The following is a 23,700-nucleotide window of genomic DNA, read 5'->3' as shown; positions in this document are numbered from 1 at the left end:
TTTAGCTCAGCTCTACTAATAAATTGCTTATATGTTTCTTTCCTCTGAAAAGAAGAATAGTATTCTTTGAAACTCCATGGAATAAGGATTTCTTAAAAATTGTTTTTGGAGTCTTCTATCGAACAATAAATTTCCTTGTAAATTTTAATTTACAGTTTTGATTTCTTTTCCTTATGACAAGCTCTACTTCCTATTGTGTTTGTAGTGAACTTTTTTATATGGTTGGGATTACTATATTAATATTTATATTAGTTTGAAGTTTACATTTGCTTTTATCAAGTAAACTGTTCATTCCTATTGCCTGAATCGATATATATATATATATATATGTGTGTGTGTGTGTGTGTGTGTGTGTGTGTGTGTGTGTGTGTGTGTGTGCTAGAACGTTTCCATCCTTAATTCTATGCAATTATGCACAATGTAGAAACTATGCATAAAAGAATTAAACCTAATAGTGAAATGAAACCAATCATCCAATAAGAAAGCATAAAAATGAATAATTAATTAATGAACACTCATCTTTCAAAGGAATATGCTCACATATCTATGGCTGAGTATATTAAGAAGTTTATTTTAATAATTTTTAAATGGAAAAAGTTGGCTTTTAATATCAATGTCAGGGTAAGAAAAAACTTTATAGGTATATAGATAGATAAATCATACATCACTGTTTCTGATATATGATGAAATTATAATAGAACCTCATTGTATATCCATTCTCATATAATTTTCTTTATGCTAACAAATTATCTATAAAAATGTAAATATTTCACTTTAGCAGAAGAAAACACAAAAGTTCAGAACAATATTCTGTCAGGGTACAAATTCTCAGTAAACACTTTTTTCATAACTCCATTGTTTTTCTGATGATTAAAAATTTCTAATAAAAAAATTTAACTGACATTGATTGTATTGTTGTATCACTGTCTAATTTGATCGTCGTGCGACACAATTTTCCTTTCATTTTATAAATCCCCAGAATCAAAGATCTGCCGTTTAATGCACTCATTTTTTGTGCAAACTGACCATCAAACAAACAATTTGATGGTCAAAATCTAATCATACCAAAGTCACCCACACGTGATGCATGTCGTTACACGAGTTTTTCTAGATGTACCTCATCTTCTGCATATGATCTTAAAGAAACAAAATAAATTGATTGTTTGTGTTATTTGGATTAATCGAACGCCATGTTAGATATTGGGAAATATCAACCATGGCTATTCATACACCAGAAGAAGGTCAGAAGTTACATTGACTGAAACGTTGTGCAAATAACACTCAAGATGAGAACATTAGTCCGAAGAATCCAAATAATACAAGTTATCATTCCCCATCTAAAAAAATTCAGCCGATTGCAGTTTTTCTTTTGTTATTTTTGTTTCAAAGAATGAAGTTTTTTTGCAGTGGCTGAATAAAATACTGTTGAATCTAGTTTGTGCATATTGGTCTCATATTTTCTTCTAGCGGCCATGTGTGGTTTGAGGTTAACAATACAAGAACTGTAGGACAAGGCAGATGGACTATGATGTGTAAAAGTCCATTTAGATGGCGAGGCTATTTATGTTGTTCAGAAGTTTTGTTATCTTAGTGATATTCTTAGAGCACAAGGTGGAGCAGGTGTTTGTGTGCATGAAATGCAGTCAGTTCAGTAGACTTTTGCCATTGCAAACCCGTCCAAAAATCTGTGTCTGTAAAAACGAGTAGCTCTACTATTATATAAAAAGAAACTTGTATGTGTGTGTGAGACCAATGGACCAATTTTTATGAAATTTCACATGAAGATACTATATCTGCTTGGCAGTGTTCTTAGATATGTTTTGTATCAGAATGTCTTCGATAAGTATCGATAATGGATAGTTGAAATAATCTGATAAAAGAAGAAACAGACGATTTTGACCAAAGTTAACATCTTTACACAACCTAACATCACAAGTGCATTTGAGAAGTTTTATTACCACACAAGTCATCAAATAAGCAGTAGATTCTTTGATATGACAGGGGCACATTCGAAATTAATGTTCCTATTTCATTTTAAACTTAAATTCAAGCCATTATCACCGTACAAGCAACAGTAGATTCTTTGATATAACAGGGGTGCATTCAAAATGATGTCTGTTTAGAGCACAAATGATGCATGATACTTGACTTTTGCATTTTAAACTTTAATGCAAACGATTGTATATAAAAATAATTTTATCGAATCAACAGTAGGTTATCTACCGTGAAATGTAGACTACCATTTACTGTGGACTAAGTTACGGCAGGGAGGCATGTGAAGCTTCCTCTCGATGATGGGCTCCCAACTAGAGCAGGCAATCACTCGATTTTATTGAAAAATAATCAATTTTACCGATTTTGATGACAATAAAAATATCGGAGTGTTAAGCGTTGATCATCATTCAATACCAGACAAACTCGGGTCTTCTTGCTAGTTCAGAGAATAAGTGTTTTTTTTTTTGTATAAATTTAAAAAGAAAATACATAAAAATAATTTTATTAGTGAATACATGTGGCTGCTTGTGTTCTATTGGGTTGAATGAAAGAGCAATGGTCTGTATAATTGAACGACTTTGACAATTGAAGTATGAGCTTGATTAAAGAGAGTGTTTTTTTTTATGTTTAATTAAATTCTCTCTATGGAAAACCCTATCCGTTTTATAGAAAAAAAATTATGCATGTGTTATGTAGAAAAGGATAAAAAAAAAAATGAAGTCCCTTAAAAAATTATTTGGTCACGGATAATTAAAAATACGTTTGCACCATGCATAATCTATTATGCATTATACACGATGAACGGCTTGCATCATTGCATGAATATGAAATATTAAATAATAAGTTTGATGTAAGGAAAATAAATTTAATTACACGAGTTTGTGATTAAAGGATACTCAAGCTTAACATTAAAATCTGATCCCCCAAATCGTCATGGGTATAGAATATGTGTCGACATTAGAGATGACTTTCCATGTGACATCTCTAAAGAAGATCCAAAATTGTTCTATATGTGCTTCCAGATAGCACTTGCTCACAACACGGTATTCATATTTGTCCTCTATCGCCACTCAACAGCAGAGTTATTATCACTGAGAATATCTCTGAGAAAATTGACCAGATCCTGTTTGCGCATCTCTCGGCTTACATTCACATGTGTGGAGACTTCAGTGTTAAGTGACAAACCCATTAAAACAAGACGGATGATGAGAGGTTCTGTCATGATTTCTCCATTGCTTATAATGTAACAAAGATTGTTCACGAACCCACCCATGTGCCCAACACTGATAAACAGTATGCAAGTATCCTTGACCTTTTCCTTACAACTTGCTCATCCTCCATTCTGTTTCCACTAGGATCTTCTGATCACTCGGTTGTCTCAGTTAAGATAAAAACAGAATGTAATAAGTTCTCAGATATACTTCTATCGTACAGTGTATCGATACTCTGTGGACGACTGGGATAACTTCTGAACATTATTCTGTGTTCCATGTTTTAAAAAGAACGTATCTTTTATAATATCAGACCTAGCTGACTGGTTAACTTCATACTCTCCAAAAAATATCAACAAAAACCTAACAGCCACCAGAATGTGTTGCTGTCATTGCACACAGAAACCACTATTTCTATTGCTTTCAACACAATAGATGTTCTGAAACTAAAGCTTTTAGTTTAGGACTGCCAGCAACCAGAATGTGAGAGGGTTGCATGTTCAGTGCATCAAGTTAAAAATAGCTGAGCAGTGGCTTTCCATGAGTATTAACAAACGGTCCTGAACAGAGGCGTGGCGTCTATCCCAACCATCATAAATGGACCTGGAGTAATTTCGTCAGCATCTGACGAAGCCAAACTCTTTGCTAAGAACTTTGCAACAAATTCTACCCATTGCAATCAAGGCCGCCTACCCCCCGGTATTTCCTGTGATTGAAAACATGCTATGCGACATACAAATATCTATGAGTGATGTTGCGAAGCTTATTAAAAACCTTAATTCCAGTTAAGCAACTGGCCCTGACGGCATTCCAATCATAATGCTCAAAAACCTTCAACCAAAACTAGTGTCCATACTTACAAAGCTGTTTAAACATTGCCTTAAAGAGAAATGCTTCTCAACAGCTCGGAAAACTTCATCAATCTGCCCCATATTTAAAACTTCTGGAAATCTGTCATCTGCCTTTCAATATAGACTAATCAGTCTCCTGTGTGTCATAAATAGATAGAGAAGTAGTCAATCACCTCAGCAAAAATAACCTACTCAGTGACATGCAATATGAGTTCCGTTCTGCTAGATCTACAGCTGACGTGCTTACTGTAATATCGCACAAGATTAGTGAATCTCTTAATGGGGACTTCGTTTCTGAGCAATTGCTTTTAGCATATCAAAGGCTTTTGATAGAGTATGACATAAAGGTCTACTTCACAAGATTTCAAGCCACAGATAGCTGGAAATGTCCTCTCAATTATTAACTCTCTGATAGGTTTTTAAGAGTAGTTGTCGATGGGCAGAAATCAGAAGCTCATAGGATAACATCCTGGGCCCAACTTTCTCTGAAATCACATTATTAGACATTTATGCAGATGACACTATAATCTATAGCAACACTTCAAAGGCCAGCAATGATTAAAACCTCTGATTCTCCCTCTTCTGATCTTGAACATGTGGTGCAATGGTGAAAGATATGGCTGGTTAATTTCAATTCATCTAAAACCAAGCTTCTCTCAACACTCTGATCTCCATCTGGCCTCAACTGAAATGAAAGACTCTCACTTGGAGACCATCTATAGACAAGCTCCTAGGACTGACTTCTACTCTTCATTGGAAATAGAACACATACATCAAATCCGTTGCCAAGATCGCCGGAAAACATGGTTGGATCATTCTACCGCTCAAGTAGATATCTCATTGCCGATGCAATCCTCTGCCTGTATAAGAGCTGAGTACTGTTGCCGCATCTGAGCAGGAGCTGCTGGGAGCATCCTTTCCTACCTTAACCGAGTTCAAAACTAGCTTCGAAACCTAGTAGATGATGCCTTTCTCTTTCCTGCAGCCTCTTTCCCTACAGAAGAGACGTTGTGCGCCTGTCGATGCTCTTTTGTTATTTTCATTGCAAATGCTCATCTGAGCTTAAATCTGTGGTCCCCCTTTGCCAAACTTTCACAAATAACATTCGACTAGCTACACTCACTATCCCAAATTTCCTCCACAAGAAGGAAAGGCTTGTATTGTTAGTTAATGCGTATCAATTGGAACTTGTTGCCTACACAAAAGCCGATAACAGGTAGGCTGGTTATGGATACAGGGCAAATAAAGGGCAACAAAAAGACTTGCTTTGTGAACGATTTGTATATATCTGACTATGTTTGAATGGATTGGCGTTTATATATCTATTTTTTTCCAGATCGAGCCACCTTTTGATGACAGCTTCTATGTCATCACTCAAGCAGGTTTACTTCCCTCACTTGTAGCAGCTGTCCAGTTTGTTGTGTGTGGGGTGCAATGTTCTTTTTTATTTCTCTCTGAGAAGAATGAAATAATATAAAAAGAAATAAATCATTTTGAATTGGTCTAACATGAATTCAATATTTTTATTCACGGTTGATATTTTTTTTTCTATTCACAACAAAAGATAAGGATTTATGTTTCCATTGTAATTGTTTGTTTTCTCATCTTTCATAATTTAATTATATTTCAATATTGTAGCATTTGTAGATTTCTCCTCTTGTATGCATATGTAGTTGAAATATCTGTTAATGCCGGGTTTCTTAAATCTCCCTCTTCTAAATTTTGGTGCTTTTTTGGAACCTTAACCAAATCAGACTTTCGCCAAACTAAACCTAAAAGTTGGGTTAAGGTTAAGAAAACACAGTTTGGTTCAAATTAGCAACATTTCAACTCTGTTGGCATCCTTGATGTGTTCTTAAACAATAGTGAGATCCAAATCTGGAAATTTTCGGATTGTCTGGAGTCAGTCACTCATCCCTTTGTTGCCAGAGTGGGGGTACAATAAACCCAGGTTGATTTGACATTGGGGCTACTATAATAATCCTTTCGCTTTTAACTAATGACATAAGCATGATATAACTGTAACACCAAATTAGATTTTGTTTGATTAAAATAAATACATATTAAATACATTTGAAGCCAAAACAATGCATTATTACTAAATAAGCAGATATTTATTTTGTTTGAAATTATATTGAAATTCATAAATATATTTCGAAGATACACTTCATCTTCAGTATGTTTTTCTTTCTTTTTTTTTGCCATGTTGTTGTTGGAGCATAGAATCAGTTTACTCCCAACAACCCAAAATATTGGCCCCAAAAATGTATGTTTATATGTTTTAAGTTTATTAGTTTTCTTTTTTTTCCATCAAACTGAACTGTAAAATAAATTAAAACAAAAATATTAATTATAAAAATTAAGTATATGCTATCTATTCTATTGGATGGAATTGGATTGGGCTGGCTCAGGATAGTCGTCCCTCAGTTGTTGATCGAATGTTATGCTGACCAAACACTGACCAACATCAAATCAAATAAATTTCTTCTATAGAATTTAAAAGAAAGAATTATCTCCCTTTAATTGTTTCAATTTGTTATATACCCTTGCATTTGCTTCTAATGTTATATACTCTTGCATTGGCTTCTAATGTTATATACTCTTGCATTGGCTTCTAATCTATATTAATATTTCTTTTGTTTTCTTTTCTATATTAATATTTTGTTACCAATGTTTCCTTTTGTTTTCTTTTCTAGCCTGTTTATCTACTGCCAGCTGTCTTAACGATTCCTATAGCGATTGATACAACCATCACAGGTAATGTTAAATATCTGATCTCTGTGCAAGTTAAAAGAGTTACTTTAACTCCTTATTATGAAAAGAAGTGGAAATATTCTTAAGATGTGACCATTCAATTTTCATGTTTAGCTTTGAAAAGGTTATTTAAGTGTCACCGATTGAAAGAGTCTCTTATCGACATATGTAGTTGCATTTAAAATTATATTTTCAAACTTAACTTTGACAGACCAACAAAAATGCTTTTTCAAACTTAAGCATGCCAAACCACTCACTAATAGAGCCTCTTATAGATGGTTGTATTAATCTAAAATTGTTATTTCAAACTTAAGCTTGAAAGACTGACAAAAAGTACTATTTGAAACTGAATGAAAGGAGCACATGGGTAGCACATGTGTGTTATGAGCAAATGTGTACTCACTGCAATCGTGGGGTATTGCTGGTGAGCAATCAAGTAACAATTGTATTAAATAAAAGGCTTTTGTACAAATGTGCAGTCATCATTCTTTTTAGCTTCTCATGTATCTGTGGCTATTAATCTATTGTTACATTGTTTAGCGACCGTTAGCCTTCTGTTAAATTCAGGGCGAATAAAACATTTGTCTGAAGACGCAAAGAGACTTGTTGGTAGTTTTAAAGGCTTTATTGGGGAGAGAAGTTTGTTCACATGGAGAAAGACCAACAATATTTTCTTAGAGAGATAAGCTAAAATTAATTCCTTATTTAATTTCTTTACTTAATTAAGAATCGGTCGACAAACAGTCTCAAGGTGATTCACTTATATCCCTGCGTTAAGTGCACGTTTTGTCTCTTGCTTCGGAAACTTGAGTCAAGCATGTGACGCAATTTCTATCTCACAATTCGGGACCTACTTCTAGTGTGTTTTGTCCAAGAAGCTGACCTCTTAACCCCTATTGCCTTACTCACCAGGTGCACTAGGTCCATCTCCATTTGCCGCTGGGTCATCCTGACATGTACTTAATGAAACACTCTCGAAGTTCATACTAGTTGACATAATTTCTACTTACCAGCATAGGCCCCCAATATATAACAGATTGACAGAAACTCTTATAGATATGGTTGGCTGCCAATAAACTTATCTCTTTTCATTACATCTGTTGTGAAATTGTATTATTTAATTTCAGAAAAAAAGGTTATCCCAAAAAACTGGAAACTTCATACAATTGTGAATTGTATGAAGCTTTAGATAAAGATGAGCATAGATGAAATGCAGTTTGGGTTTTATGCCTTGGCAAAGTCCCACTGGTGTTAATATTTATCCTAAGTCAAATGCAAGAGAAATACATTAATAATCATAAGTAATATGTTAATAATAATTAGAATAACCTGTGTTTTGTTTTTGTAGATCTGAAGACAGTTTGTAACATTGCCAAGAGAAGTTGGTGAAATCGTGTTATGATTAATAAAACATTTACTTAATAGCTTTAATGTTAAAACAAGAGTACATAAGCATTCTGTATTGAATCTACAGAAATTCTCTTGTTAGAATTTACAGCATATTTTATAATACAAGCTTTAATGTTATATTGGAAGTATGCTGGAGTACTGTACAAAACCATCTTTTAAATTTAGAGGGCAAGGACGTTTTTGCCTCCCTAGTTTCTCTTTCTCCCAGAAGAGACATTGCAAGTCTATCTCTGCTATATAATTATTTTAGTAGTAGGTGCACAATTGAGCTTCAACCCGACGGTCATCCTGTAAAACATTCACAACAACTACTCATCTAGCTATAAAAACCAATCGACAATTCCCCTCATTCTCTATCTGTGCCTAAAATTAAATGAAATTTTAACTTACAGAGCTTCTTTCCTAAAATGTTTCACAAGTGGAACACAATACTGTGGGGCTGCTTCCCAGCTGACTATAATGTGGTCATTTTCAAGTCTCATGTAAATAAGTTCTTGTTGAGCCATCCTCTTACTTAAACTCTACCCAAGTTCCACTGTGACTGATCGTCACAGTGTTGTCTCACTGTCAACCTAATGTTAAATACTGGTAGGGCAACGCTGAAAGATGTGCTAGTCAGCGATTATTTTGATCGTTATAATATTTGTAAAAAAGAATGTTATTATAGCAAAATAAATATCTACAAATAAATTATTTATGTTAAGATGTTTTCATTAAAAAATTTTAGAACAGAGAGAGAGAGAGAGAGAGAGAGAGAGAGAGAGAGAGAGAGAGAGAGAAAGAAATAGTCTACAGACAGTGATGGCTCGTAGTAAAAGGGGATCAGAATCTGTTAGTTTAGGACCAGTTTTCCAGCTTCCAATGAGGAAACATTGGTAAATAAAATTGCTGAGAAAACAACTTGAACTTTGTAAATTTATTGAGATGAATCTTCTTTGCAGCTTTTCAGAGGATCCATCAAGTAAAGACCAAAGACAGACTATGTATGTTTCTATGATTAGCCCGATGTTACAACTCTAGAGAACTGTTATCTGTCCCTTTCTGTTGTAAATGTTACATATCCATTGTTAAACTGTATCTGTTGATATATCAACACTGTCGTAAGTGTTATACACGCATCAATTCAACAAACGATAGAGAAACTAGATTAGTCGAACACATATATACACATGTCCTTTAGGTGATCGTGAGACGTATATACAAACATATACATACATTCATTAGAAGAACATTTTATACCACTAGATGATGCTCAAGTTTAGACACACGTACATATTATATACTCTGCCAGCATACAACATTAACACTCATTAACTCTTACCAAAAAAATTGCGTCTGAAAATTGCATTGCAGAATATATTGATATTTCAACATTAAAATCTTTCATATCATTTGAAATTTTCGGACTAAGTTTCTCATCTTGAGTGTTATTTTCACAATATTTCCATCAATGTAACCTCCAACCTTCTTCAGGTGTATCTTGTGGAAGTCTGGAATCTGTTTGTTGAACTTGAGAATCTGTACAAAAATTCAAATGAACACTTTATTTAATTCATCGGAGGAGGGAGTAGTATGACTGGGTAAAAATCTGAATCAATTTGCAGTTGTATTTTGAGTGTTTTCCACATTGAGGATTGTACCTTCAACCTCCAGCAGAGTGTAACGTACTACTGAATTTTACCAAGTATTTCATCCACTATGCCTTGAAACCTTGCGAAAAAAACACTCAAGATAAGAACCGTATTCTGAATAATCCAAATAATATGAATAATCAATTCTTATGCAAAAAAAATTAAAAAAACATCAAATCTTCCATTTTTTTTGCAGAAAACAAATACTGGAAAAATATTGCCCTTGTGCATTTGGCAATGTGCTGTGCTTTTTGCATTTATCAACTTGTGGTTTTGTTTGAGGTTTATTCTGACAATTTTTCAAATCCTTTACGAGAAGAAGAAGGCCGGTAAGTAAACGTGAACCGAGGGGGGAGTTGTGCACCATTTTTATGGCTTCGTTCAGTATTTGAAACAAAGCATCCTCGATTGTTTGAAAACATTTTGGTACTTGTACAGAATTTGAACCTAACGTAACTGTCCAGCTTTGTTCAGAACATGACATCATGCGCTCGGGTTGAATGTAATCTGACGCAAGGCACCAATCAATGCACAACAAAGAAGCAGACAATCTTTGGGGAAAATATTGGGGAAAAAAAATCAACTGGACCAGCCGGGAACTTCTCGACAGCTATCTTTTTGAGTTTATATAGAAACAGAAATTTGGTAATGATCCTTTTGTCTCCATCTTAAACCATATATCGGAAAGCTACCCAGTTGGGTTGGCAAGGTTTCTTCCACATCTGCTGTCTTTTCTCACCCTACTTTAACAGCGTCTGATGCGACCGTGGAAATGTCCACCCAATCTTAATGGAATATCCTGACTGTCTTAATTTAATCAGCCTCATCCTACATGAAAAAAAAAAAATAATCATGAAAAAAAAAAAATAATCATGAAAAAAAAAAATAATCATGAAAAAAAAAAAATAATCATGAAAAAAAAAAAATAATCATGAAAAAAAAAAAATAATCATGAAAAAAAAAATAATCATGAAAAAAAAAAAATAATCATGAAAAAAAAAAAATAATCATGAAAAAAAAAAATAATCATGAAAAAAAAAAAATAATCATGAAAAAAAAAAATAATCATGAAAAAAAAAAAATAATCATGAAAAAAAAAAAATAATCATGAAAAAAAAAAAATAATCATGAAAAAAAAAAATAATCATGAAAAAAAAAAATAATCATGAAAAAAAAAAAATAATCATGAAAAAAAAAAAATAATCATGAAAAAAAAAAAATAATCATGAAAAAAAAAAATAATCATGAAAAAAAAAAATAATCATGAAAAAAAAAAATAACTAACAACAAAAAAAGTTTACATTAATTACAAAAAAAGAAATAAATGCAAAAAAAAACACATTAAAAGAGTGCTTTTTTTAAAAACTTTGTTAAAAAAATATGACCAAAATAAATTGGTTTTCTCATTAGTTTTGTTCGACCCCAAAATAAAATGGTTGAAAAAAAATACAACTTATTTTTTTTTTTTCACTTAAAAAATTTATTGCAAGAGTAAAACAGAAATTGTCACTGTAGGTTGCTGTTTCTTTTTTATTTTTGTTTTGTTTTTTCTGGTGATTTTATTATATATATATATATATATATATATATATATTTTCTTCAGTATTTTCCTTGAGAAGCGTTGATATGCTTTGATCATCGGTGACAGCTGGTGGTTGATGTCATGTTCTGAGCAAAGCTGAGTGGCCAGTTAGTTATGTCTGGTTTGACTTCTCTACAAGTACCAATATTTTTGTCTATCGAAATTAACGGACAGTTATCTCAAATGTATGTTTTTGGTTGATCTAAACAAATGCTATTTAATCGACAATCGAAATAATTTGTATTTTGTGCTCTTGAATATTCTTCTATTTTTTGAAAATTATTCAATCTCTTTGTTTCAGTCCTGTTTCCCTTCCTGTTGGAAGGAGTCCTCTATTACTAGTCTCAGTCTTTTCTATAAATACTATTATGGCAGATGTGTTCTTTAGAATTGTCTGATCTATTCCCTGCTTCCTTTGTTCCAGCTCGTTTAATCGTTGGTCTAGTGGTATTCGCCAATTCACTGTTTATACAGCTTCCTATTCCAGTAGCTTCTTTCCAAAATCTGCAAGCCTGTCAAACTCTCTTCCTGCTGACCGTTTTCCTCCTACATATAGGCTTGATCTTTTCAAGAGGCATCTCCTGCCTTTCTGATAAGTATCTTTCATTCTTTTTAGCTCCTTACATAAAGTGGCTTCACGCTTTGTCTGGAGTGATTTCTATTTAAAAATAATCGATATTCATTCTCTCACATTCCTCCTATCACCATCACTCCCTCACACTCACTCTTTCACTTGATCTCACATTTATTAGATGATAGTTGCCAAATCTGTAATATTTTTTCCCTTATATGTTTTAAAGATCATTACAATTTACAAACCAGTTTGTAATTTTTTTATTTAACAAGACAAAAGTTTAAGAATATTAATTAACAAAATTCACACAAATATACTTGATGTGTGTGGGAGTGTTCTTAGATAGGTTTTGTATCGGAATGCCTCTGATAAATATCAAAAACTAATAATCGAAAAAATTTGATTGAGGAAAGAAGTCCGGTTTTGACCAAAATTAACATTTGAGAAGTTTTATCATTGCACAAGCAGAAATTTAAATTATTGTTTTAAAACAGTTATGTCTTCTTTTTGGAATGTTGAATAGAAGATGGAAAAAAATCAAATTCTCACAATTATCTTATTTCAATTCAAACAAGGCCGAAAAGCTGCCGAAACAGATCGTGATAACAACAACGTGTTTGGCCTTGGAACCCCTAGTGAAAGCACAACGCAATGGTGGCTTAAGAAATTTTGTGGCGGTAACAAGAGTCTTGAAGATGATGCGCCACATGACGGCCATCAGATGTTGACAATGATCAATTAAGAACCTTAGTTGGAGCCAATCCATGCACAACTGTTCGAGAACTTGCTTCTGAATTAGATGTAACATATACAATGATTTTCAACCACTTGGGAGAGATTGGAAAGACAGAAAAACTTGATAAATGGGTGCCTCGTGAATTGAACAACAACCAAGAAGCGCCATCTTCCTTTCTTTTACACAACAAGAATGACCCGTTTCTCGACCAGGTTATGACATGAAAAGTGGGTTCTTTACAATAACCAGTGATGCTCAACTTAGTGGTTAGACAGCTACAAATCTCCACAACTCTTCCCAAAGCCAGATTTACACCAAAAGAAGGTCATGCTGACTGTTTGGTGGTTTGCAACCGGTCTCATCCATTGCAGTTTTTTGAATGCAAGTGAAACCATTAGAGGAGAAGTACGATTAATAAATAGATAAAATGTATCAGAAACTTTGAGGACAACACTCAGCATTAGTCAATGGAAAAGCACAAATTCTTCATCGCTACCAGAATGCAAGATTTTATGTTACTGGCATAAATACAGGTTTTGCATTGGCAAAAGCATGTTGATTCTGACAGCATTTATTTCGATCAAAAGATTTTTGTTTGAACTAAGATATGTTACTCTGAATTTAAGTTAAAAACTACAAGAACTTGTCAGCCTGATATAATAACCAAAGAGAGAAAGGGGAAAAAATCGACTTTCCTTTATTATATAGATGAAAATTATTGAAATAAAAGTATAAGAAGTTAAGATTTTTGATCAAGAAAACTCGGGGGTCATTATTTTGGGACAAATTCTGAGTGTGCTCTGAAGAGTTTAAATAAGTTACCAAAATATTTTAATGTCACTTTATTTGTATTCCAATATTGTACCCAATCGATGCTGAGTACATCTCGGCATTTTATCTCCAAAATTTTATATGATAAAATGTAAAAAAAAAAAGATAATAAAAAGGTGTTTTGAACTGGGAGAAAACAAACAGAAGGTTGCTCTATTAAACTCAAGCAATACTAGTTCTTCCCGCTATTTTTAAAAAAAATTAACATCAAAGTGATGAATGAAAATTTAAAGTTTTTAAAATTTGAGCTTCATGTAATATTGTAATTTGACTGTAATCTTATTTAAAAGTTAAATATATTTTAGTATTTATTGATAACTAAAAACAATTTTTGATTTTATTTTTACCTTTAGAAGAAAAAGCATTTCTTAGTTTTTATTTTGTCAATCATAATTTAATTATTAAAAAAAAATTTATTAAATTTTTATGAAACTATCATGATTATTTTTCCTGCATTTTTATGTCTGTATTAATTATTGATGTAAATCTTTCATATTTTTCAGTGAAGTTGCTGGTCTTCTCATCATCGTCATCTGGTTAGCTGTCTGCCGATTCATGTCCCTGCCAAGGTAATAGTGTAGGTATCTTCTTTACATGTCTTATTTTTAAAAAAAATTTTTTGTGCAGTTTCAAAAGAGACAAAATATAGAAATATATTTTTTCATTACAAAGTGTGATTAGTTGGCATATTTATTGGAAGAAAATATCTTTTTGCATTTATTTTTAATACTATTAATTATCAAGTTGAAGTAATTATTTGAATATAAATACATTTAAATATTGCAAATAAAAAAAAATATATATATATATATATATATATATTAGTTTTCGATGACATTATACAAAGTCAAATTGAATAGCCCATTGGTATTATTTTGATTCTTCGGATCACTGTTCTCATCTTGAGTGATATTTTGACAATGTTTCAGTTGATGTAACCGTGGAACTTCTTCAGGTGTATCTTGTCAAACTCGGATACCTTTCTGTTAAACTCTGGAATCTTTCTTTACAAGGATACAAGGTGCAGTGGATAAAATACTTAGTAAAATTCAGTTATAAGTTAAACTCTTCTGGAGGTTGAAGGTTCAATCCTCAGTACAGGCAACACTCAAAATACAATTGCGAATTACTTAGGACTTCTACTCAATCACGGCTAACAGAACAAGATCATGCTACCCCCATTGATTAAATAAAGGGTTTTATTAAAAATTCTCTACAGATTCACAAGTTCGACAGATTTCCGAGTTTTAGCATGTATTTTATGTCATTACAGTATGCGGTAATAAGCATTAGCGAAACAAACATTGAACACAGATTTTTAATGTTTTGTATTTTTCAACATTTATTTTAACTTTCTTTTTTTTTTCTTCCAGTCTTTGGCTTGAACTGAGGACCACCAAACTGTTGTTCATATTAACGCTCAGCTTGACCTTTGTCCCCCTATTCACATGGTCACTTTGTTATGTTGGTGACTGGCACAAAAATCTTGGACACTGTCAAGGCATGTTCTCTTGAAGACACTTGCTAATTCCTTGCTCATTATGAAGCACAATTATGGACACAAGTTTACATTTTTGTTATACACTTAAATACAAAACTATTCTACTCCATGTGAACCAATGTTTAATATATATATATATATATATATATATATATAGAAAATAAAAAAGGAACAAACCGTATTATGTGTTCACCAACGTTTCGTCTTTATTTCGAGACTTCCTCTGGGTGAATCATCAGCATAAATGTCTCCACATGATCGAAATAAAGACGAAACGTTGGTGAACACATAATACGGTTTGTTCCTTTTTTATTTTCTCTATTTTGTCGGAATACTATTTCCATTATTTTCATCATATATATATATATATATATATATGACTACTTCAATTAATCACATAATTTAATATACGAAAGTATAAGTTTATACGTAAACTTTAAGTATTTACTTCAACAATGCTCAATACATAGGTAGAGCTAGGTAATAAGTTAAAAAATATATATGGCAATTAAGCTACATGCATAAGCCTGACAAATCCTAGTATGGGTGAAACGCAGAATATTCTGTGTAGCTTAATTGCCATATATATATTTTTTTAATTCAATATATATATATATATATATGAACTTTAAGATGAGATAAAATAAATATTGGTATGATATATGAATTTATTTGTCTCAAGCCAGCAGTAAACTTGCAAACTTTGCTGCATATTAAACAGATTGTTTGGTTCAAATTACATATATATAGTACTAATAACAATATAAATGACTTACATCAACATTGCTACTTTAAAATTCTGATTTGTTTATTAATTTTGAAACCATAATAATCCATGAAAAACTATAAAGAGATGATTAGATTGAAACCTTGACCATGGCATAGTATATATTATTATTATTATTATTATTATTATTATTATAACTCCTTTACTTTTCGTAGTATTGAGCACTTTTTTTTTTATTTAATATGTACTATTTACCAAAATTACCTCAACCAACCAACTTATAAGTGGCTTTTATTATAATATATGCTAGCAGAGCTACCTGATGTTGCCTGGGGGCATGGATACCAAAAAAAAAAAGAGTTAAAAAAGAGGTGTGTGCAACATTTTTCTTTTAAGATTTCTTTGTTTCATTCTACACATTCTCAGTCATATTATGTTTTTAACATACCTCCCCCCGACTAAGCCCCCCCCTTCTCTCTTTAATGACTGATTCAATATAACAGAAAGATGAGATCAGAAAATGAAGCTAAACAATAATAGCACACTGTAAATGTTTGACCTAGTTTCAATGCTGTTTGTGAAACAACATTAAAACTAAAATAAATTTTATATTCTTCTGACTCCACTTCAAGCATACATGAATTTTTTCTTGTTTCTCCAAGTGTATGAATATTGCAGTACTTTCTTTTATCATGTCACACTGAATCTGATGATGTAAGGTTTATAAGTGCATCTTGTATAGTTTCTGACTTTTAACCAAACACATGCACACACAGAATTATGACTTTTAATATAAAAAGTAATAAGTTTTTTAATCATAAATCCTTTAGTAACTTCGTCATTTACCATTTCTTTGATGTATTTTTTTTTACAAAGGAGTCACAACTTATCAAGGCCCGGAGGCCACTTGAGAATAAGGGTTAATGAGTGTGTGGTGTCAATGGGAAAAATATTGTAGTAATCATTAGTAGTGGAAATTTGGTACATTGGATTACTTAAGGGGAACGGCTCATCAAGAATTTGTTTATGTTAGACTTGAAGATGACCATATTGTTGTCGGAAAGCAGGAAAACAGAACAGAGTGCAGTTCTAAGAAAGAAGCTTTGTTTATGGAATCTACGTTTAGGTTTAGGCACAGATAAATAGTGGGTGAAATTATTGATAGTGTTTTCAACTAGACGAGTGTTTTTTGTGAAAGGCAAGGGGGGACGATAAATTGGAGCTCAGACGATCACTTGCTATGAAAATAATGATAAAGCAGAGACAGGCTCGCAACATCTCTTCTGCAGGAAAGAGGTTGTAAGGAAGAGAAAAGGGCATACCCCACTAGGTTACGAAGTATATTTTGAACTCTATCATGGCAGAATAAGATGCTTCTAGAAACTTCTGCTCAGATGTGGCAACAGTACACAATCCTTGGACGTACTTAATTCTTATACAGGTAGAGAATTGCATCAGAAGTGGCATATCTGAAGTAAGAAGGATCCTACCATTTTGCCAATAGCCTTGGCAACAGATTTGATGTATGTGTTCCATTTCAGATCAGGAGTAAAGGTCAGAAGCTTATCAAAATATGAAAACTCCCCAAGACGAGAGCCATTCATTTCAATTGATGCCAGACGAAGATCAGAGCGTTGATGATGTAAAAGTAGAATCTTGGTTTTAGATGTAGTAAAATTAACCAGCCACCTTTTTCCCCATTGCACCACATGTTGGAGATCAAAGGAGAGTGAATCAGAGAGAACTTGGTTGCATACAGCTTTTGAAGTGTTGCCATAGATGGTAGTGTCATCAGCATAAATGTCTCCACATGATTTTTGGATGTGATTTAGGAATTCATTGATGTAGATCAGGAAGAGAGTTGGGTCCAAGATGAACTCCTGAGGGACTCCAGCATTAATACTGTGAGCTTCTGATTTCTGCCCATCAACCACTGCTCTGATGAACGTGTCAGAGAGAAATGAGTTAATAATTGAGAAGACATTTTCAGCTGTACTGTAGCTGGAGATCTTGTGGAGTAGACTTTTTGCCTTATCCATTTTTATATATATTTTGTTACTGCGTCTAGTTTGTAATATGTGTGTCAGAGATGAGAACAGAGAAGAAAAACAAGACGGGTGTCCAAGCAAAGAAGAAAAAGAACTGAATGGAAAAGATTTGAAACACATATTTTAATTACAAACAACCACTACTGCTTGTAATTAAAATATTTGCTATTAAAATTAATTATAAGTGATAAAACGAATGAACTGAATATCTATTGTGTATAATAATGCTCCCTATCATGGTTGCCAAATTAAATAATTTTTGAATTTTTATTTTTAACTTAAATTTTAAGAAAAATTAGAAATGTGAGATTATATGGTTACAATCGGGGTATAAACAATTTTTTGCCCTAAAAATTGGATTCATAAAATGAAAGATATAAAAACCGGAAATTTTCTATCCTGATTGAATTGCATCCAAAAAATTTTTGCAGATTATTTTTTTTTATATGAGTGTAAAAAGATGGATGAAAATATTGTTTATAAATAAATATAATACTTTTTTATATATTGTCATGCATTTTTTATTTTACGTTTTTTGTTGTACATTTTTTTGTTTCTTTGTTCTTTATATTAAAAAATCCTAACCATTCAACCGGATATTTTCTCGCTCATCTTTAACTACCACAATCACTACCACTGACATAATAATATTCGGTTTAACATCCATTTCAATGGTTGGCATCTTTAAAAACATATATAAAAACACTATTGATAAATAAAAATGTACAACTTTTGTCACGTTTGCATTATATATAATCATGTTCAGTCAGATTTTTGTAAAAACAATGCATTGTTGAAGGCATTTACACCTCTTTAATGTAAATACACCTGACAAATTCGACAAACTGAAAAAATCCCTTCTTTATAATGTAGAGAACCTTAGATGCTGGAAAGACTTCCACTCTAATAGTTTCTTCTCCTATTTAGTGTCTCTGTCGACTTGGTCTGAAATAATAGCCCCTTGTATCCATATGGCACTGTGCTTTGTTTGGGGTGAAATAAAATGTAAAAAAAATTTCCCTCTGCCCATCAAATATCAAGGATGTATTATTTTTATTATTTTTTTCCAAGTATTTTTGTAATTTTCGTTGTAAATATAAATTTGTGTTTGTAAAGTCAATTCATTTTATAAATTATTGTATTGTTTGTATTCAATAAAACTTAATGAATAATATATATATATATATATATATATATATATATATATATATATATATATATATATATATATATATATATATTATGTGTTTGCATGTTTTAATTTATTTTATTTATATTGTTACATATGCCCAGGTAATGTTTATAATCTTTGTAAAGTCTAAGATATCAACTTTCGGGCCGGGATCAAAGTGTAGTATCTGTTCTGCAGATGCTGCACTTAAGATAATTTGTACCAGTCGATGGAGGGGAAACCCTCTATACTGGGACAATTATTATTTTTGGTAACCAGAGTACCCCCTTTCTGCCTACTTTTAGGGGAGCTGGTTTTTACCCCACATTAAAAACGGCCTTGTGCCTAATTTGCTTTGGTGGGGAAGCAAATAAATACAATAAACAACATATGCTTAGATAATGTTTACAATCTTCGTTAATTTTATGGAATACCAACTCTACTATTTTAAACAAAGAACATATATTGTCATATGTTAGTGTCCTAACATGTATGTATTATGTAACAACCTGTTACATAGTCATTTAATGTTGTTTGCTTACATGTATTTATAATATATCAATTCATCCTCATGCAGTGTATATTGTGGTCTATACTCGTTATCAATATATATATATATATATATATATATATATATATATATATTTCTTTTTTTTTTTTAATTTTCTTTCTTGGAAGATTGTAATGCTGGGTATGGGGCAACCAAACCAGCTGCCAACATTGCTCTGCTTTTTATTGAAACCAACCGAGAGCTCTTTTTAGTATCCTCGTTGTTCCCTTAAGTACAATTGTCTGGATTTCTTTTGCACTTGGTTCACCAGGAATATTAGTTAAGTAGGGCTTCAGGTTCTTCTTCATAAGCTCTGTGGTACCTATAATAACTGGTATGATTGACATCTCTCTAAGATTCCAGTTTCTTTTCATATCATATATGAGACCTTGATATTTTGTCTGTTTCTCCCTGTCAGCTCTGTTCAGACCGCCATCATTAAGGACACTCTGTCTGACTTATTCCATATAACTATGTCAGGTTTCAAAGCAGCATTTTCAAAGTAGGTGGCTGTAGGGATTACATAGTCGTAATGTATGCTATATAAGTCATTTCCAACTGTTCTTTCAGGTTGATGTTCCCAGAACTTACTGCTACACTGGATGTTTAATTTTTTACAGATGTCCAGTGGAGGTACTTTCATACTCCATCATGTTTCGCTGTGTAGTAGCCGTCCCCCAAAACAACCTTGCAATTTGATATCAGATGACTCACACTTTCCAATTCTGTATGGCAGAACCTGCATTTGTTGTCATTATTGATACCTGCCATCTTCTTGAATGCATTGGTCATCAATCCCTAATTTTGATCAATGTGCATGTAACATGTATTTATACAACAAAGAATTCAATAACATCAGACTTGTGTAGCGTACAGACAAAGCTGTACTAGATTTTTATGTCTTGGACTGTAACATCCTCTTAGCTCTCAGAACTTAAAATAACAATCTACCACCAAGTGAATCTTTCTGTAACTAAAACAAAACTCCCCTACCCTTTGATTCGGTTGTTAACCTACTATAATCAAATATTATTTGACATTTGAGGCCAACTCTTGTTATTGTCCCAACCTATTATTGCTATCGTAAATTCTTAATTTAGATCGATTGCCATTTTTTTTTCGCAATTCCATTCTTGTCACTTTTGTTTATTGTTTGACAGAGAATGATAGGGGAAATTGTTCACCAAGCAACACAAAGGACATCTGAAATAGGATGGTTAATCAAGCTGTGGTGATGACTGGGGAAAAGACTGGACATAAAGTTCAATATATTTAAAGTTAGTTTTTTTTTTTTTTTCTTTTTTCTTTTTAAAACATAGGAGTCACCAATTATCAAGGCCGGGGGGGGGGGGATAAGTGTACGGTAGTCAATGGGATAATATCGTAGTAATCATTAGTTGTGGAAATTTGGTTAATTGGATTACTTAAGGAGAGTGTTCATCAAGATTTATGGGTAGTTTTAGGAGTGGTATTGAGTTTTGGAGTTTGTGACTGTTAGTGTTAGAAAGATTGAAGAGCTCAGAGTCTATTTCAGATGGAAGTAGATTAGGTTGAAAAGAAAATCACTGGGGAGTAAAGCTAGTGACGCACTACGTTTGGGGTTCCTTTCTGTATGCTATATGACAGTATCACACATCCACATACAAAGGTCAACTGAGTTATATAAAGTACTCATGTTGTTTTTATCATAACACAGCCACAAATGTGATCATCTTGTCACACTATGCAACATTTGTAACTTTAGAAATTATTTTCCAATTCTTGTAACAGAAGATGATTTAACTGCTTTCTTATTTTTAGAAACATTTGCTAAATATGTGACCGATTAAATGCCACGTTCATATACCATGGAGACAAATGTCAAAATTCATATGGTGGGAAACAAAATAAAAAAAAGAGAAAAAAGCAAAGGAAAAGGAAAGAAAGAAAAAGAACTGTGTTAAATACTTGTAGAAGTCATAAAAGGGATTGATGAGAAATTGTTTGTTTTTTAAATAAAACTTTAGAATCATAACCTTGGCAATAAAACTAAATTGACTTGATGATAAATTAGTTTCGCAGTGATTTGTGAAATAAAAATTGGCTGAAATTGATAAAAACAATGCTGGCTTTTTATTCAGCCATGATAAACACTTTTCACTGATGATGGTCTGTCCGGAAAATCTGCTGTAAGCTAATCTCAAGGGTGACATTTGGCTATCTGTTTTCTTTAATTATTATCATAATCAGAATGTTAGAATTTTGACTGACTTCTGAGGTTGGACGCCGTTGACCAAATTTTCTAAAGTGTGTTAAATAAATTGATTGTTAGAGCTGAACAAAATGACTGCACGCGTCCACTGAAATAATTGTTGAGTAATTATCTATCAATAATATTTCCCATGAATGAGTTTTTGATAGCATATTAAACATAAGAATTGTGATTTTGGGGACCAGCCAAAAAAATGAGGTTGGGGTGGGGGACCTCTCATTCATGGTAGCAGGGAGAGATGGAAAATAGATGAAGAAGAAAAGAAGACTTAAAGACTCATTGTGCACTCATGGTCTTGTAAAATCGGGATTTGTATTGGTAACTTAAGAAGTCATTGTGTTGTCGAGAATTATGAATTAAATTCTATTAATAGATGGGTGGCATCATCTCGCAGCGAATTCTCCATATAAATCAAGTTATGTCAGCTTCAGAGACTTGCTCTGCTTGCCCACCAGCTTTACATTAAGAGACTTTCAGACTTACGAGGGTTGAAATGACTAAACTTGACTCAGCTTTGTTCCCTGCTGACACCACATTGTTGAAAGACTGACTCTTGGATTTAGAGTCGAAATTGCTAAACTTGAAAATTTTCTATACTTTATCAAAGAGTGCCAGCCATACACCAATATTAAGAGCCTAAATTAAAACTTGTGAAGAATCAGAGTGTATAATTTTTCAACCAATACTTATTGTTACTTTATCCAAAAAGACCAGTCGTCGAAGTGTTATTCTTTCTTCTTTTGATATGATCTTCGTGACCAGTACTAGACGATTTGCCCTTTCAATTTTTTTACAATGTGGGGGAAGTGGTGATCCATCGGACTAGACCTTTTAACACCCAAGGCCTTCACCAGAGTGACCGCCAGACACTGAGTGACCAATCAGGACCCAGAATGGTTAAATTTGATATCACTTTCCGTACGTCGTGGTAGGGGAGTGGAGTATAAATATATATCAGATAAAGAATGTTTAGTCAATAATAAGATTGCATAATTTAGTTTATTAATTATATTTTGATGAATTCATAAATTTAATTATAGTAGAACCCTGGGATACGGTGGTCCTAGCATACATTTTTTTCAAGTCACGATATGGAATTTCTGGCCTCTGATTACGGTATTTTCCCCGCCTTACAGTGTTATTTATAACGTTATTTGATTATATACATGTGTATTATATATTGTACTGTATTTTGTTACTAATTTTTAATGCCATATCCTGGGGTTCTACTGTACTTCAATACTTTCTTTTTGTTAATTGAAATAATTTAATAATGTTTAATGACAAAATTTAATTCTAGTTGTTTTTTCTTTATAAAATTTAATGAAATTTAATATTTGTATTTGACATATCATTCTGGCGGAACTGACTTCCCCCATAGGAGGAAGTTTCATGGGAGTATAAAATTCAGAAGTTGTCCTCAGTCGCATGTCGATGACGATGTAAAGTTTTTGCATTTCTTGCAGAGATGTGTCGATGTCTTCTTATATACAATGCCTAATATTGCCAACTAGTCACTCATCGGGCTCAACTTTGCTTAACTTCAGTGATCTAACAAGAACAGGTGTGTCAACATGATTATGCTGTATATATGTTCAAGTATAATTCACTGCAAGAAGAAATATGGTTACAATCTGGATATTAACGGTCAGGAAAGAAACAGTGTAGATTTTAACCAATGCAAGTTGGAAGTATGTTTTAACAAAGACAAATTGGAAGTAGGTTTTAATCAACACAGATTGAAGGTAGAGTTTAACTAACACAAATTGGAAGTATGGTTTTAACCAACAAAAATTGGAAGTATGGTTTTAACCAACAAAAATTGAAAATATGTTACAACTAATGCAAATTAGAAGTTGGTTTTAACCAACACAAAT

General features: G+C 32.6%; 1 protein-coding gene across 3 annotated transcripts in view; it reads left to right on the top strand.

Moving 5' to 3' along the window:
- The window catches only part of LOC145284951 (transmembrane protein 220-like), a 78,276-nt gene extending 63,050 nt beyond the window's left edge, over positions 1–15,226 (top strand). The window contains exons 4-7 of one of the 3 annotated variants that reach the window (XM_080134050.1): positions 6,754–6,814; positions 10,049–10,181; positions 14,079–14,144; positions 14,949–15,226. In XM_080134050.1, coding sequence (XP_079990176.1) covers positions 6,754–6,814; positions 10,049–10,181; positions 14,079–14,144; positions 14,949–15,090 — 402 coding nt within the window. In that variant the 3' untranslated portion in view covers positions 15,091–15,226. The other 2 variants (XM_080134052.1, XM_080134051.1) reach the window with 2 other exon arrangements.
- Positions 15,227–23,700: the final 8,474 nt, after the last annotated feature.

Source organism: Euprymna scolopes, chromosome 9 (genome assembly GCF_053919585.1).
Source record: "Euprymna scolopes isolate OS-2025 chromosome 9, ASM5391958v1, whole genome shotgun sequence".
In the NCBI taxonomy this organism is placed as follows: Eukaryota; Metazoa; Mollusca; class Cephalopoda; order Sepiida; family Sepiolidae; genus Euprymna; species Euprymna scolopes.
The sequence above is the reverse complement of the archived record's forward strand: the minus strand, read 5'-3'. Positions and strand labels throughout refer to the sequence as shown.